The sequence below is a fragment of the Thalassophryne amazonica genome, chromosome 1 (assembly GCF_902500255.1).
Source record: "Thalassophryne amazonica chromosome 1, fThaAma1.1, whole genome shotgun sequence".
Classification (NCBI taxonomy): domain Eukaryota; kingdom Metazoa; phylum Chordata; class Actinopteri; order Batrachoidiformes; family Batrachoididae; genus Thalassophryne; species Thalassophryne amazonica.
In genome coordinates this window covers 45925944-45944419 of record NC_047103.1, presented here as the reverse complement: position 1 = coordinate 45944419, position 18476 = coordinate 45925944, and the positions used below count along the sequence as shown (strand labels likewise).

Here is an 18476-nt window from a genome sequence, read left to right as displayed (position 1 = left end):
GTACACCCCGTAACAAGTATGGTCGTTATTCCACCTCTCATCTACACTCGTACAGCTACTGTCAATCACTTAACTGGCGGGATGCAGGGCGAAGCAGTCGCGGCATACGCCGGTTCTTCAGGAAAACAGCTGCAACAACGTATTCATTGAAACAACGTTAGTAATACTCAGGCTGAGAACGTTGTCTCCTTGGTAGAACGATATCTCGGCGACGTGGTGGAGGTGTCGTCCTGCTTTTATTATGGGTGAGGAGCAGATGATTGGTGACAGCTGTCATAGCCGATGAGTGACAGCTGCCACCCTGGCCGCTCTTGTGGGGCGGCAGCGCGCTCTCGTGCCTGAAGCCCGCACTTCAGGCAGGGCACCCTCTGGTGGTGGGCCAGCAGTACCTCCTCTTCTGGCGGCCCACACAACACAAACCGGCCATAGTCACACTGCCATATATCAGGGGGGTCACTGAACGCATCCAAAGAGTCATGAAAAAATACATTATCAATACACCGGTCAAACCACACACCAAACTCAGACAGCTTTTAGTTAGGCCCAAGGACAAAATAAAACCAGAACACAAATGCGATGTAATATATGAAATACCATGCTTATCATGCAACAACACATACATTGGGGAGACAGGGAGACAATTTGGAACAAGGAAAAATGAACATCAAAAAGAATGTGAAAAAGAGACAGCCAATAGACAAACAAGAGCAATAAAAGAACAAGCCGAGCAGGAAAATCTCAAATCAGCCATATCCGACCATTGCAAGAGGAAAAATCACATCATGGACTGGACCAATGCCAGGGTCATACGTGCTGAAAGCAACAAATACCACCGCTGGATCAGAGAGGCCATCGAGATCCGCAAGCGAGGTCCAAGAAGCATGAATCGGGATGAGGGGGCCTACACCCTATCACATACATGGGATGCCGTCCTGGAGAAGATGTCAGACAGTAGGGGGCGTAGGTTCCCCCTGCTGTCTGGCCAAATCAAGAAGTAGCAGCCTATAAGACACGTCACTTCCCCATCTTGTGACGCTTCTGAGGAAGGCTCCAGGAAGTAGCCGAAACATGTAAAGCAGGTAAAACAATCTTTCCTGTCTGACTAAAAGAACTGTTGAAGTACTTCATGGATACTCCAGTGAGGAAAGAAATGCATTTACAGAGGGCAAATCTGTTGCATGGTGTTCAACATACAGTTGAGTATAATATACCACAAAAGAGATTTTTTTTAATGTCTTTCAGATTATGATATAGCTCATCTGCTGGATTTTTAATTTTCTGTATAAATCTATCGACCTGCTGTTTATGTATCCTCCAAGCAAGGAATTTCTTAGATGTGGAACTATTTTCATAATAATTCTGTTTAATAAGTTTTCCCTTTTTTTTTTTTTTCTTTTTCCTCTGGTCTTCGTACAACCTTTTTAAGACTTGATAAATTGTCTTGCTTGTTTTTCTCCTTTCATTTTTTACCAAGAGCTTTGCTTCTTTTAATGGTTATGTAGACCATTAATATTAAGGGAAAGTACCTTATGTTGTTGTTTTACCTCCATCGTTAAAATAAAATACAATGTACATATTTACCTCTACAATGTACCTATGAACCTCTTGATGCTCTGACAAACAAACTTGAGTCACCAAAACAAAAAAGCAACATACCTGAACCAATAACATACAAGACTTCCATATGCAGTAAAACTTGCATATATTGGATTCAGGTGGACCAGCAAATTTGGTTTATACAACGACGTTTTTGGTGAGTTTTGCAGTATGAGGTGTAAGTTCACCTTCAAAATGGAGAGGAGAGGAGAGTCCCTACAGTCTCAGGGGGCTCCTTGCTGTGCTGCCCATCTTCTTCCACCTGTCATGGCAGCGCACATGGAGATAGAATATTTTTCACAGAACTACAGTCAAACGTAATAAAAATAAACTTTATTCATCCCGAAGGAAGTTATTTTGCCAGAGTACAGTAACACTAAACAGTAAACAGTATTTTGTTAAATACACAATTACAGAAAGTTTTAGTATTAAATAGAAAGTGATCAATTTTTTGATTTTATTTTTATAATAAGTACAAAAAAATTATGTGAAATGACTGGAAAATATATTGCACAAGGTGTTTAGCAATATTGCACATAACTCTGATGCTCCATACTTCTCAGAGAAAAGACGCTCTCTCGGGTATGTAAAAAAGTTGCTAGGTGCTGCTGTCATTCCGTTTGAATTACTTACGTTTTTCCTGGATGTATTTCGCTCACGCCTCCCGGGTCCACCGTAAAGTCTCGCTCACTCTTTCTCAGGAGGGCACTCATATCTTGGACCTGGAGGCTGGGTCATCCACTCTCACTTCAATCACGTACCTCTTCTTCGATTCATCAGAGGCATCTTGTGTGTTGTTGTAAATCACAGGGTCATTCTTCTAAAACACACAAAGTCTGGATGGATAGAAAGCCTGAAAGTGAAGCCCCTTCTCTTTTGAAATCCTCCTGATGCACTTATATGCTTTGTGTCGTCAAGCCATTTCCCCATTTCTTTTTTAAACTCAGACACTTCTGTATTTATAAGTTTAGTTTAAGCTTGCTAGCACCGTCCACTTCTTTTGTTGAAAAAAAAGGTCTTATTTTCCATTTTCTTGCCAAATTCCTGTCTTATTAGTAACTGCATTTTAACATGTTAATTGTCCAGGGTGGCTGGACGGTCTGGGAGCTATGAAATTATGTCACTTGCTTCTCCGCGATCCGGAAGTCTCTAAGTGCCTTTTTAACAGAGCAAGGAATTTTCAGCACAGTATTTCTAAACATCCGAGTTTTATTTTGGATGTTACATTATTTTTTACCTTGCACACAGAAATAATTATTTCACAAAAAACAAGCTACCAGAGTCAAAATTATTAGCCCCCTTAAAACTGGGCTTGTTGTTGAACTGTAGTACAAACCGCTATTGTGCAATGATGTGCTTCAACTTTGTAATGCCCAAAGCTTGTAAAATCAAGATAAAACTGAGGGTATCTCCCAATGTACACACAGTATATAACCCTCAGTAAGGGTTTGAGCTGTCACTTGAGAAAGCATCATACCAAAAACAAACTGGGTCTGGGTCATCAATTTGTCTTCCAATACAACAAGACCCAAAACATACATCACTCCTGATGAAGAATTACCTCCAGAAGACCAAAGTGAATGTTACTGACCGGCCTGCACAAAGCCCCAACTTGAATCCCATTAAAAATCTGTGGGGTGAACTGAAGACCAAAGTCCATGCCAGAAGACCATCAAATCTGGAGGAGCTTGAGAGATTCGATAAAGAATGGGATGGGATTCCTCAGGAGACATGTCTGAGACTTGATGAAAAATGTTATCCAGCAAAATGGATACCCAATTGACTGTAAGCATCAAGGAAGCTAATAATTTTGACCCCGGTAGTTATAATTTTGTTTCTGTTTGCAAAGTTAAAGGGCATGTCACACATTTTTTAACATCCCAACACAACATCAATGTACTCGTGATTGTAAGTCTCTCCGCGCACATGCGCTAATATTTAGTGGTCTCTGATGTTTTTTTATTGCTCTCCCTGAGCGGGTTAAGAGGTGCAGTTACGGAAAACATCTCACTTGGCAGTTCTCGTTACGTGACGTGCATAATATGACCAGAAACGTCCCAATTGCTGACAGACAGACTGAAACAAATGCAGTTATTTCTGACAATGAAGCTTCTGAGCTTTCCTTTGAAAGTGATGGCTCACCCCAAAACTCTTAATTTTGGAATCTAAAGTGTGGTGACACACTTTGTCTCACAGGATGCTGGTTTACTGCTGCTGTGAACATGATGGCGGTGGACTGTCTCCACTAGGCATGGGCTGGTATGAGAATTTGGACGGTATAATAACCGTGGGTAAAAATTCCGCAGTTTCATGGTATTATGTATAGCTTTAAAACGTGCTTTAGCAACATTATGCCATTTGCACATGAAGCGCGTGTGATTCAGACACACTAATTGACGCGATGTCTACCGCTACGAGCACTATACCACTGATAACTTTAGAGAAAATACCAAAATAATAGTCACTCTTTTAGACATGTAGCATCTACCCCATGGGAAACATGACTTACTTGCTTAGGGAGAAACTTGGCTGGAAGGCCCGGAACTCCGGATGCTTCACCAACAAAGTGCTTGAAATAGATGTATTTGTCCTTCTTGACATGTTTGTGGGAGAAATTTGGTCGACCACAAGCACGACTCGAGTCCACCACTTGTACTTCTCAGTGGTTTCAAAGATGGGATAAAGTTTATTCCTTCCATGTAATCCTTTGCAGGTATCTTGAATTGCTCTGCATCCGACACAGGCCATACCTATGGTGCTTTGTTGCCACCGTTTTTGGCTTGAAGGGCTATTCCACAGAAAATGAAACAAAAAAGCCAACTTGGTCCTTTTAGACAGAGGTAAAAGTTCAGTGCAGGCTTCACCTCCTTGAGCCATGATGCACAGCTAGCTAATGTTAATTGTCTGTTTGTGAACAGAGACAGAGGTGCGCGCCAGGGGAAAGGGCGGCAGCTGCTGCCTCCAATCTGCCTGTCAAGAATTCTCATAAACCGCTCATACCCTAGGGATGGTATAATGGAAAATTTTAGTGGTTTTGATACAGTGGCTTTTTCATACCGCGGTATACCATGAAACCGGTCCATGTCTAGTCTCCACCATGCTGTTTTTGCAGACTGCCTGGACACACGGATGTATTTGTTACAACCCCAATCCCAATGAAGTTGGGACGTTGTGTAAAATGTAAATAAAAACAGAATACAATAATTTGCAAATCCTCTTCAACCTATATTCAATTGAGTATACCACAAAGACAAGATATTTAATGTTCAAACTGATAAACTTTATTGTTTTGTGCAAATATTTGCTCATTTTGAAATGGATGCCTGCAACACGTTTCAAAAAAGCTGGGACAGTGGTATGTTTACCACTGTTTTACATCACCTTTCCTTCTAACAACACTCAATAAGCATTTGGGAACTGAGGACACTAATTGTTGAGGCTTTATAGGTGGAATTCTTTCCCATTCTTGCTTGATGTACGACTTCAGTTGTTCAATAGTCTGGGGTCTCTGTTGTTGTATTTTGCGCTTCATAATGCGCCACACATTTTCAATGGGTGACAGGTCTGGACTGCAGGCAGGCAAGTCTAGTACCCGCACTCTTTTACTATAAATGCATGCTGTTGTAAGACATGCAGAATGTGGCTTGGCATTGTCTTGCTGAAATAAGCAGGGACGTCCCTGAAAAAGACGTTGCTTGGATGGCATCATGTGTTGCTCCAAAACCTGGATGTACCTTTCAGCATTGATGGTGCCATCACAGATGTGTAAGTTGCCCATGCCATGGGTACTAACACACCCCCATACCAGATACTGGCTTTTGAACTTTGCGCTGGTAACAACCTGGATGGTCTTTTTCCTCTTTTGTCCGGAGGACACGACATCCATGATTTTCAAAAACAATTTGAAATGTGGACTCATCAGACCACAGCACACTTTTCCACTTTGCGTCTGTTCACTTCAAATGAGCTTGACCCAGAGAAGGTGGCGGCATTTCTGGATGTTGTTGATGTATGGCTGCACTTTGCATGGTAGAGTTTTAACTTCCACTTGTAGACGTAATGATGAACTGTGTTAACTGACAATGGTTTTCTGAAGTGTTCCTGAGTCCACGCGGTAAGATCCTTTACACAATGATGTTGGTTTTTAATGCAGTGCTGTCTGAGGGATTGAAGGTCACGGGCATTCAATGTTGGTTTTTGGCCTTGCTGCTTACATGTAGAAAGTTCTCCAGATTCTCTGAATCTTCTGATTATATTATGGACTGTAGATGATGGAATCCCTAAATTCTTTGCAATTGAACATTAAGAAACATTGCTCTTAAACTGTTGGACTATTTTTTTCACACAGTTGTTCACAAAGTGATGATACTCGCCCTATCTTTGCTTGTGAACGGCTGAGCCTTTTGGGGATGCTCCTTTTATACCCAATCATGACACTCACCTGTTTCCAATTAGGTGTTTTTTGAGTATTCATCAACTTTCCCAGTCTTTTGTTGCCAAACATGGTCAACAACTTAGACCACAATATCATTTGATAAGAAAAATGTTCTATATTTGATGAAAGTGTCCATGTTTGCTGATGCAGATCAAGAATCTACAGTTATAGCAGAGCGGCATCAAAATCTATGAAAGAATGTTAACAAGGTCTTGTGGGTGTGAGATGAGGTTGAATGAAACATTAATGTGTCCCAGAGGGAAATGAATTGATTGTGTCTGTGCGGCACCACAGCTGAAACTCTTCCAGCATTGGGAGCAAACACAGCCGACATAAACACATGATGAAAGCGATTTCAGTTGATATCAACCTTGACACAGTTGCAGAGAATGGTGCTTGTCTCTTTCCCTCATCATTTCATTCTTATAAGTTTGATGATTACACAAGAGGTCAAGGACAGTCTTGTCATTGTTAAAGCTTGAGGAAATCAAAATGTTTCCAATTATCTATTTTCAAACAAACAGGTTCATATTATTGCAAATAGTGTGGAAGAGAAGTAGAAGAATTTATTGTGATTGGTCTTTTGTCACCCCTCACAGAGTGACAAAAGAACTAAAGTGCTTAATCAAAAGTTCATTCACATTGTCATTTTAGGCACTAACTCCAAGGGCACTGGATAACTATCATGGAAGGAGTTTTATTAAAATGTCTCTGATTGTGACATCCCTGCATCTTAATCTGTGCTATTGTGTTTCTTTTGTGTGTTGCAGGAAGCTCCACTGCACAAGGAATTACATCCATATGCATCTGTTTGTCTCGTTTATTCTGAAGGCCATTGCCGTGTTCATCAAAGATGTGGTCCTTTATGAGGTCGGAGAGGTAGACAACTGCTCATCGGGCTCTGTGAGTTAACAATGTATACATTTCTGCCGTTGAAGGTTCCTGTATGTATTAAAAAAAACTTGCCACAGCCACAAGTTTAACAATATTTCCTGCATCACCACTGAAGGTTCTGCGGTCAGGGATTGTTTATTTATTAATTAATATTCTGCTTATTCCTTCATGATTGGGGCATCTTGTTGCTTACTAGGTACACTGGCATTAGTAAACATGAACATACTACATTTGCACGTTAAAAAGCTCAGTAAATGGACTGCATTTATATAGCGCTTTTCCATCTGCATCAGACGCTCAAAGCGCTTTACAAATAATGCCTCACATTCAAACCGATGTGAGGGTGCTGCCATACAAGGCGCTCACTACACACCGGGAACAATAGGGGATTAAAGACCTTGCCCAAGGGCCCTTAGTGATGTTCCAGTCAGGCTGGTATTTGAACCGAGGATCTTCTGCTCCCAAGCCCAACGCCTTAACCACTAGACCACCTCCCCCAAAGTCACTGACATACAATCTCTGCTCAGTTTTTAAAAAAAAATAATGTATATCAACTTCTTAGCATCATGCATCCTTTGAATGGCAGCAAGAAATTTATTAACTGCAGATGATCCAACAAAATGTGGCATTCTCCATTATTCCAGCTAGAGGAAGTAAATATTGTGCTTTGTACCTCAAATGTTGGTCTTAGACATCAGCTTCATCAGTGTTTGATGAACAGGATAACATGTAAAAACAAATTATGCTCAGTAGCTTGCTACTTGCTAGCTCCAGTTGGGCTCAACAATGGTGCTCAGTATAACATGGCTTGTTAACTGTGGCATTAGTTATAGACTACAAAGTAAAATATCATCTATAAATGATTTCTTTTTATGACATACGGAACTTTTGCATTGATATGTCACCCAGCCTTCAGTATTTATTTTTTTTAATTAACTTATTTGAAACTAACTTCAAAATACAGTAAACCTTGCCTAAACTGTCATTGTATAAACTAGATACTCGCACTCACTGGACAAAAGAAAAACTCCCAATGTTTTTGTGTGGTTTTCCTGTCATAAACACTGTATACATATACCGGTTTTTGTGTACGGATTGTTGCTCACATTGGACAAAACAGTCCGCAACGCATGTCCATTAAAAACCCCATACTCTCACGTGTGCCACTAGCTTAGCTTATTCCAGTCTAAAAGTGGATGCTTGAACTACTATACAGTTTTTGTATCGTCTGTGTTTATTTCGCGCCTGCGGCCGATGTGCTTGATGAATTCCTGCGCAAAACGTAGGTCCCAAACAATGCTGTATTTGTGATGACAGTGTTGTGTGGGCCGCTGAAGAGGAGGTACTGCTGGCCCACCACCACAAGATGGCGCCCTGCTTGAAGTGCGGGCTTCAAGCACGAGAGGGCGTCGGCTTTGCTGGAGGTGACAGCTGTCATCAATCAACACAAGCTGTCACCCATCACCACCACTACAAAGACCGGACTGCAACTCCACCTCCTTGCCGAGAAATCAACTACCATTCAGGTAATCTCTCTGCTGACTGACACGTTGTGTAACAATCTAATCTCATTTGCAGCCGTTGTCCTGTGGTTGTTCCCTTATCTGGGATTTTGGCGTTTGGTGTGACTGCGACGACTGCGCCTCACACTCCAACAGATAAGTGGTTAATCAGGAGCTGCACGAGTGTGTAATTTGGAGGTGGAGGTTCTCCCTCCTAACTGTGTACAGATCGTGGACCACTGAGTGTGTGAACTCACACTCATCTGGACTGTCTCTGTTCTCTGCCAGCAGTACCGGGTCTGACTGCTGAAGACAGTGGCCACCTGGGGCGCAGGGCTTGGCGGCTCCGGTGTCCTTCAGCTCCGTTGGTGTTGGAAGCTGTGTGGGAATCCGGCTCTTCTCTCTCCAGGCGTCTTCTATCGTCGAGCCTGCCCACACGTCACCTGGTGTATGATTGACAGTCCACCATATTGTTATTGTCTGTACGTTGTTGTGCGATTCACAACATTAAATTGTTACTTTTTGGCTTATCCATTGTCCGTTCATTAACGCCCCCCTGTTGTGGGTCCGTGTCACGCCACTTTCACAACAGACAGTGCGTTTTCATGTGTAACAAAAACATAAGGAGTATATTTGGCACAAGAACTTGTGTATCTCACGTGTTTTTATGCCTAAATGATAATAACACAATAGTCACACTCATCCAGCAGCATCGTCTCATGTCGGCAAATTCAGTGGTGGCTCAGGCGAAAATAGTCCGGCGAGCTATCCCACAATGCCAAAATAGCAGAGATGTCTCTCCGAGAGCGGCACGCTGAGCAGGGTGTAAAAACCCCTAACATAGTAGAGCAGTCTGGACGTGCCCAGTCGTAACAGACGTACAAAATGAAGTTCAGCACTGACACTTGACGATTTGAGGAAAATGGGTACTGTATTTCATTTCATTGATTCAAAGCCCAGCATTAATTTTTTCAGACCATGCTCAGGCCAGGCGCCTAAATTAAGGTCGGCGCTTATTAACAAAATACTCCTTGCTGCCTGCACTGTAATATGGTGTTACATTTCACACATATCCCTGGCCATGACAAACCAGACCACTTTAGATCAGAGCCCTCTGTGTGGCTGCGAATAGTGTTGCCACAGTTACTTTGAAAAAGTAATCCATTTACTGATTACTTATTACGCCTTTAAAAAGTAACTTAGTTACTTTAATGATTACGCAATTTTAAAAGTAACTAAGTTAGATTACTAGCTAATTTATTAGTTACTTTCAGCAGCTGCCGACAACAACCCCCCTGCCACCTCAACATGAAAATGAAAACTCGCTTTGTCAATACTCACTTTATAGTCTCCCTTTCTTGACTTCAATGAACATAAATACTTATTTTTTAAAAAATGAAATAAAAAACATCTTACTTGACATATCTAACTGTTGACAGCACTGTAACAGTAAAACATACCATTTCTAACCAACATTGTTTCTAAATGTAACTATTAAATTCTTTCTAACATTTTTCTAACATTTAAATTCTTTCTAACATTTTAGTTGTTGAAATTATTATTATTATAAGTAGTAATAGTATGAAAAATGTCTTCAAAAGTGGACCTTTAATCTAGGGCTGTTGTGGGGAGCCGAGTCCCAAATTGCCCCCTTCCTGTGTGGATTCGCCCCTGACTTGCTGTCTCATCAGAAGAAAGAATAACGTTTATTTATGCTGAAAACATGACCAGATTGACAGGTAAGAAAGGTTTATCATCTTTTTTTACGCCATGTTGTAATGAGACATTAGGTGCATTTGGATGGAACAAAAACAAGTTAGTATTTGCTGATAATGCGTTGCAGATCAACTGTTTTTAGCGAGGAGACACAGAGCGGCACAAAGTTTTAAGTAATATTACAAATGTCTTTGTAAAGCCATAGCTCTGAGCGCTTTGAGAGAAAACTCTTTTTCAACTCTGTGCACAGTGGAGGAAAAGCTCACAGTTCGCTGAAAGTGGTCAAAGTGGACAGTTTAACTGAATGCCATGCTCCTGACACCGGTGTGAGGTGCTCAGCACTCCCCCTTCTGAGCATGATTTTAATGCTGCAATAGACCCACAATGCAAAAATTAGTAGCGCACAGTGACTTGGATAAGTAACTTTAATTTGATTACTAATTTGAAAGATTAACGCGTTAGATTACTCGTTACTGAAAAACGGTCAGATTAGGTTAATGCGTTACCGGCATTACTGGCTTGTGTACCCTCCCCACTCCCTGACACGCACTTGCTAAATGACAGAGACCGCAAGTGCTGTGTAATGGTCACTTTTTTGCACTTTTTGGTCAAAAAGAGGAACGTTTGGCAGAAAAGTCCGCAAATATGACCAACTTTGCAACACGGAGTCTAAAAGCTACAACAAAATTCTCAATGACCTGTAATTCATGGAGGGAAAAGAAGTGGAGGGACAAATGATCCAGGAAAAAGTCACTGTTCCTGAGGTAAAACTGCATTATGACACTCACCAACACAACGGAGAACTTTCGAAGGGTCACACTACACATTGACATCATTGCATGGCCCATGGAGTTGTAGGAGCATAAATCAGGCTCTAGGATTGCAAGTACCACTCTGCAGCGGACTTGGAAAAAAGAATGACTCAACCAAATGTAAGCCTTTTTAATGCACATAATCACTGGCGCTTACTTAAGGCAGGCGTTTATTTTTTCAGACAAAGTTTTGAACCGGCCATTAAATGAGGCAGGTCCATTTCAAGGTCATGCATTTAATCAAGGAAATACATAAGCCTAATTGGAGCTGGGGATTCCCCCTAGGTCGTTCAGTGCCTCCTGACTGTACATATAGCGGATTTTGATTATAAGGGACAAAATTCCCTGGTCCAACTGAATCCATTATATGCAAGTTTTAGGGCTCCGTCACACTAAAAAAAGCATGAATGCTGTATGAATCACACAAATTGGAAAAACAAACAGGATTCAAGCTGCATTCGTACAGGACAGATGTTCGTAAAGCCATGTACGAATACCTAGAATATGGTATGAAGCCAGCACAAATGACTCACACAATTAGGTGTGCAGCAGCACCCAAATCCAGGTGGACTACCCAGAGTGCAGGTCGAATGCAGACATAAGCCTCCCCCCCACAAAAAAAAATAAAAACAGAATAAAAATAAAAAGACATGAAATTAAAACAACAAAGCATGAAACCCACAATGCCAGCACCAAAGGTCAACAGGTGGGGGGAGCCTCAGAGCCATTCTTTTGAAGACCTGCATGTCACACTGCTGGGGTGTCAGTGACATCCTAAACCCATGAAATGAATACAGACAGTTCCTTGTTGGACTTCTTCCTCCCCCACCCACTTGGCTGTGCACCTTCTTCTTTTCCCCCTCTCTCTCTCTCTCTCTCTCTCTCTCTCTTCCTGCACACTCTCTCCTTTCTAGAAATCAGTTGTTTCACGGGGGGCGTGACAAACCGAGCTCTGCTCTTTTTGAAGTCCTGCCGTGTCATACTGCTGGCTGTTGCACTTGCATCATATTAAAGATATTGTAAACTGCTCTTAAACCCACTTGTGGCATTGAGCAGACACACTCGACAGAGGAAGATGATTACTTCAGGTTTAGGGTGCAGGCAGGATCACTTTGTCCACCACCTTCCAGCCGAGTCGAAATCAGGAGCCAGTGGACGTGTCAACATGTTCCGAGCCGCAGAGGGTTTTCCAAGAAGCAGTGAGGAAAGGCAACACCAGAAGGTGCAGTTGTTGCTGCAGAACATGACAAACTGCAAATTCTCCATCAACTCCTTCAGCCCAGAAGGACAGACGATGCTCCACCAGTCCATCATTAACAGGAACCTGGAGCTGGTACAGACTGCTGGTGACATTGGGCACAGATATCCGACTGACCAACAGGGAAAGGTGGAGAACAGTCATTCATAGCAACGCAGTTGTGCCAGATTTTAAGGAAAAATAAAATAAAGCAACTTTGCAAGCATCATCACCACCACCAACCACTGCAAAGCAACCAATGCGACACACTTTGTGCTCTCAACTCCAAAACATGACGTTGCTTTTACGCAGCATTTCTCCATGACAATTTCGAGATAAATGAATAAAACGAAACAGCCATGTCGGCCAGTTTCTTTCAGTACTGAAGTTTTGCCCTTTAAGTTTGAGTTAACACCAATCATTGCCCTCCACTCCAATCCGTGTGCATGTGTGTGTGTCAGAGTGTGCATCAGCCGTGTGCACATTTGGAGTCCAGAGTGCAGATGGCCCTCTTTTCAACCCGCCAAACTCCCTCTTCTTGAGTGGGGCGCAGATACCACCTGTCATCCTTTATTTTCTTGTCTTTTAAACTTGTTCTGTCATCAAACACAGCAAGTGATGTTCAGCGTCACAATGAAGTCCGTCAGCCGGCTCTGAGATGCACTGACCTCGCTGACAGCAGTGCCTGGTGATTCATGGTATAGACATCCAGATTGGGCAGTAATCACACTCCATTGATAGTCCACCTTGTGTCAGAGGGTTCATCTGAATTATCATACGGCTGTTAGACCCCATCCCAGTGCCGCAGTGTGCGTCAATGCGTCACGTAAATGCACAAACCCGCTGTGCCTTGATCACAGTATAAATCCAGATTGAGCATGTAATCACACAGCAATCGATAATCCACCTCATGTGTCAGTAGATTAATCTGAATTTATTTGGTGTGATTGCGCAATGTTCACGTCTAGTGCACAAGATGATTGTGCCACAGACTTTGCACACTACAATATTTCCTTTGTGCACCGAACAGAGTGGGGGGGTGTCTGGCTTATCTGGGGCATGATCGGGACATGCCAATGCAATCAGTCCGCTCTGAATGCTAGTGGGTTGCCATTTCGGATGCCAATTCGTATACCAGTTCGAATGCCATTCGAGCTAGCACTCACACAGCAGTACAACCACCATATGAATATTCCCCAGTTCGACTGCAGCACGACAGTAGTGCGCATGCTCACTACATTCATGCTGGCCTTCCAGTTTGGCATATTTCCCTAAGTGCCACACGCATGCTCTGCGGGGAATTCGAATGCAGCTGGACTGCAGCATGACTTGCACAAATGTAGTTCGAATGTCACTTCATACGGCATTCATGCAATTTGTGCTGCAGGTCGAACGCAGTACAACTGCAGGTCGACTTGCACGAATGATGTTCGACTGTCCATTCCTACAGCAGTACACCTGACACCACCACTATTCGTATGTTTTCCAGCAGGAGTGATATACGAATGTGCTGACTGCTGTAGAAATGCTGTGCAAAGCGTTCGAGTGCAGTTCGAATGCCGCACGAATTACACGAATGCCGTACGAATTGACATTCGAACGACATAAGTGCAGTTTGTGTTCTACTGTGACAGGGTATTACTGTATTACAATCTCAAAATATTTCCTTGACATGAAATTTAGTGGATCCAGCACCAATTCCATTTTAGCGAGAATATAGATGTACATGGAAGGGTGCTCATATATAACAAAATATACAAAATGTGAGGCAAATAACACAGTAAGAGCCAGACAAGAGACAATACAAGGTGATATAGTTCAATTTCAATCTTTTTTTCATTTATATAGCTCCAAATCACAACAAAGTTGCCCCAAGGCACTTCACACAAGTAAGGCCTAACCTTAAAAACACCAATATTGTATAGTAAGACAGGACAGTTTGAAAAACAGGACCAGGCACAAAGTAAAGTTATGTTGTTAAAATCGTGTGGCGGGGCTTAGCATTGATTGAGAGTGGTTTTGTTTGTGAATGTTAATATTTGTCAAATATGCTGGGTATCTGTGTGTATTTATATGGGTTTGTGTGAACTAATGTGTATGAGTGGAGAGAGAATGATCAGCAGAGAACAGAAGAGTTAGTGATCAACTCTTGACTTGGGGGATGGGGGGTTGAAAAGGGGAGCAAAGGGGAATGAGTTTGTTGACATACGCAGTTAAAGGCTATGCTTGGGTGGGATTTAAATGGATTCCAGTTATCTTCAAAGGCTGACATATGGGTCTTTTTGTGAGAGTTATTTTTCCCATTAAATTGTACTCTGAAATTAGGTTGGTCCAGTGAGTGATGTGACAAGAATTCCTTGACTTCTAGTTCTGGAGGACTACTTTCTTAGCAACAGCTAGAGATTAGCAATGGATTTTTTAATTTGGATGTGATGTGAGCTTTGAAGTTATTGCCAAGGAGACAGAGTGGTTGCAGATGCTGGGATCCTGCAGCTCAGGGTGGTACAGAGTGTAGCAGTGACTGTAACCCATAAGGCTGAACTGGATGACAGAACCAGATTGCGTTAAGATAAATATCTGTGCTACCTAAAGTGCATTGTGAACAGATATCTGTGTTGGCCAGTCCCATTTTAAACATTTTGCTTTGAGTGATGTGAGATCTGTGTATGACTTTATATCGTATAAACTGCTAGTTGGTGTTACCGGTCATGAACTATTGTAATTCATTATTATCAGGTTGTCCTAAAAGTTCCCTGAAAAGCCTTCAGTTAATTCAAATGCTGCAGCTAGAGTGCTAACACTGAGTAGAAGGAGAGCATATCTCACCCATATTGGCCTCTCTTCATTGGCTTCCTGTTAATTCTAGAATAGAATTTAAAATTCTTCTTCTTACTTATAAGGTTTTGAATAATCAGGTCCCATCTTATCTTAGGGACCTCATAGTACCATATCACCCCAATAGAGCGCTTCGCTCTCAGACTGCAGGCTTACTTGTAGTTCCTAGGGTTTGTAAGAGTAGAATGGGAGGCAGAGCCTTCAGCTTTCAGGCTCCTCTCCTGTGGAACCAGCTCCCAATTCAGATCAGGGAGACAGACACCCTCTCTACTTTTAAGATTAGGCTTAAAACGTTCCTTTTTGCTAAAGCTATAGTTAGGGCTGGATCAGGTGACCCTGAACCATCCCTTAGTTATGCTGCTATAGACTTAGACTGCTGGGGGGTTCCCATGATACACTGAGTGTTTCTTTCTCTTTTTGCTCTGTATGCACCACTCTGCATTTAATCATTAGTGATTGATCTCTGCTCCCCTCCACAGCATGTCTTTTTCCTGGTTCTCTCCCTCAGCCCCAACCAGTCCCAGCAGAAGACTGCCCCTCCCTGAGCCTGGTTCTGCTGGAGGTTTCTTCCTGTTAAAAGGGAGTTTTTCCTTCCCACTGTTGCCAAGTGCTTGCTCACAGGGGGTCGTTTTGACCGTTGGGGTTTTTCCATAATTATTGTATGGCCTTGCCTTACAATATAAGGCGCCTTGGGGCAACTGTTTGTTGTGATTTGGCGCTATATAAATAAAATTGATTGAAATTGATTGATGGAGAAGGTGATTTTACAGATTTGTTCTCAAAAGTCGAGGTTGAGGGAGGGGGCGAGGAGCTGTCTGTCTGCTACAAAATACATAACAGACAGAAATGAAAATGTATGATTTCAGGCTTTACAAATGTTTTAACTGTTAAGCTTTATTCACTATGCCCGCAAAAAAGATGTTAGCGGTCTAAAAGTTATCGGAACTAAATTTAGCTGAAGTTAATTGGTCTGCTGATTGTTTTCAAAGTTAGCTGAAAAGCTCATCAGCTAACAAAAAGTTAACTTAGCTAATTAGCGGTTAGCGGATTAGCAGAACTGTGCCCAGCACTGGATAAAACAAACACAATCAAAACCCAAATCCTGACATATTCCTTCAAAGAAATGTACAATTTTTTGTGTTTCTTTAGAGATTAGCCAGTTATCAAGATAGAAAGCTATTTTTTAAATCCAACAAAAACAAAAAGGTTCTACTCCCCTGTACATGATAAGGCAAAGACAGTTGCAGATGACTGACAATTAAAATGATTATAAAAACTTTATTAAATACAAGTGATACAAGTTAGATACAAGCGTCTAAATTACAGGAGCCTAAAAATTAAGTACTTTTGTTACATAATCAAATGATGTAGCTTTAAATGTTGAAAAGTGGTTGCACATTATATTTATTTAAGAATATTACCAATTTAATGACTTACATTGCATGTACCCAAATCGTTTTCACAGTGGTTATTGTGTGTCATGTTTGCATCACATATTTTAAGAGAGAGAGAGGGGAAAAAGCAACCACGAACAGAGCAGGATATGACTATGTGTGATAACTGCTGCTATAAGATAAGAAATGGACAGGGTGGGAGCTTAGAGTTTTGTGGTGTCATATCTGTGCTTTTCACCGGGGTTTTATCTAATCTGTTGGGAAAGTGTAGTGACACGGACCCACAACAGGGGGCGTAAATGAACGGACAATAGAAGGAGTTAAATTAGAACACTTTACTGTTGTGAATGCCACAACCAAACACAGCAGATAACAGAATGAATACAAGTCAATCAATAAAGGTGTCGTGTGGGCAGGCTCGACGATAGGAGACGCCCGTCTGGAGACGAACCGGAACCACATGATTTCCACCGCCACCGAACCCGAGGGATACTGGAGCCGCCAAGTCCCGAAGTCCCCAGGTGGCCACCGTCTCAGCGTGTCGGATCTGGTACTGCTGGCGGAAAACAAAGACAGTCAAGTGTGGGTGTGTGTACACCCTGTAACAATAATGGTGGGAATTCCACCTCCACCTCTCACTCAATATTCTGATGAGTATGCAGTGATCCCTCAGAGGAAAAGAGTGCCGTCCTGCACTCACTCAGCTTCCACAAAACAAGGGACCGGTACTCCTGCAAACACTCACAATATACAGATTATAAGGTAACCACAAATGGCTGAGGATGTTACCTCTCACTGAAGTCGATATCTCGGCGATGTGGTGGAGGTGTCTTCCTGCTTTTATTCCAGGTGAGATGCAGATGATCGGTGACAGCTGTCATGGTTGATGAGTGACAGCTGTCACCTCGGCTGTTCCTGTAGGCGGCAGCGCCCTCTCGTGCCTGAAGCCCGCACTTCAGGCAGGGTGCCCTCTGGTGGTGGGCCAGCAGTACCTCCTCTTCTGGCGGCCCACACAACAGGACCCCCCCCTCAATGGGCGCCTCCTGGCGCCCGACCAGCCTTGTTCGGGTGGCGACGGTAGAAATCGGCCAGGAGGGCCGGGTCCAGGATGAAGCTCCTCTTCACCCAGGAGCGTTCTTCGGGTCCATACCCTTCCCAGTCCACCAACTATTGAAAGCCCCGGCCCATTCGACGGACGTCCAAGAGCCGGCGTACTGTCCAAGCCGGCTCCCCGTCGATAATACGGGCAGAAGGCGGCGCCGGACCGGGTGCACAGAGGGGTGAGGTGTGATGCGGTTTTACCCTGGAGACGTGAAAGACCGGATGGATCCGCAGTGAGGCCGGGAGTTGGAGCCTCACTGCGGTGGGACTGAGGACCTTGAGGATGGTGAATGGTCCGATGTAGCGGTCTTTCAGTTTTGGTGACTCGACCTGGAGCGGTATGTCCTTGGTTGATAGCCATACCTCCTGCCCGGGCTGGTATGCAGGGGCCGGGGACCGTCGACGGTCTGCATGGGCTTTTGCCCTCGTCTGGGCCCTCAACAAGGCTGAACGGGCGGTGCGCCACACCCGACGGCATCTCCGCAGGTGGGCCTGGACCGAGGGCACACCGACCTCTCCCTCCACCACAGGAAACAAAGGGGGTTGGTACCCCAGACACACCTCAAACGGGGAGAGGCCGGTGGCAGAGGACACTTGGCTGTTATGCGCGTACTCGATCCAGGCCAGGTGTTCACTCCAAGCCGTCGGGTGTGCGGAGGTAGTACAACGTAGGGCCTGCTCCAACTCTTGATTGGCCCGTTCGGCCTGTCCATTAGTCTGAGGGTGATACCCAGACGAGAGGCTCACGGTGGCCCCCAGTTCCCGGCAGAAACTCCTCCACACCTGCGAGGGAACTGGGGACCGTGATCCGAAACGATGTCTGTAGGTATCCCATGCAGCCGGACGACATGGTGGACCAGGAGATCCGCCGTCTCCTGGGCCGATGGGAGCTTCGGGAGGGCCACGAAGTGGGCCGCCTTGGAGAACCGGTCCACTATCGTGAGGATGGTGGTG

The 18476-nt window shown here is 43.5% G+C and overlaps 2 protein-coding genes across 2 annotated transcripts in view; both read left to right on the top strand.

The window, feature by feature from the left end:
- LOC117509353 (vasoactive intestinal polypeptide receptor-like) overlaps positions 1-7045 on the top strand; it is a 173265-nt gene extending 166220 nt beyond the window's left edge. Inside the window, exon 6 of the mRNA XM_034169026.1 lies at positions 6802-7045. Within this exon, the coding sequence (XP_034024917.1) occupies positions 6802-6943 (142 nt within the window). The 3' untranslated portion in view covers positions 6944-7045. The remainder of the gene's footprint in view (positions 1-6801) is intronic.
- A 5075-nt stretch (positions 7046-12120) lies between these two features.
- Positions 12121-18476, top strand: part of LOC117521894 (vasoactive intestinal polypeptide receptor-like) — a 118560-nt gene continuing 112204 nt past the window's right edge. The window contains exon 1 of the mRNA XM_034183595.1: positions 12121-12288. Coding sequence (XP_034039486.1) covers positions 12121-12288 — 168 coding nt within the window. The remainder of the gene's footprint in view (positions 12289-18476) is intronic.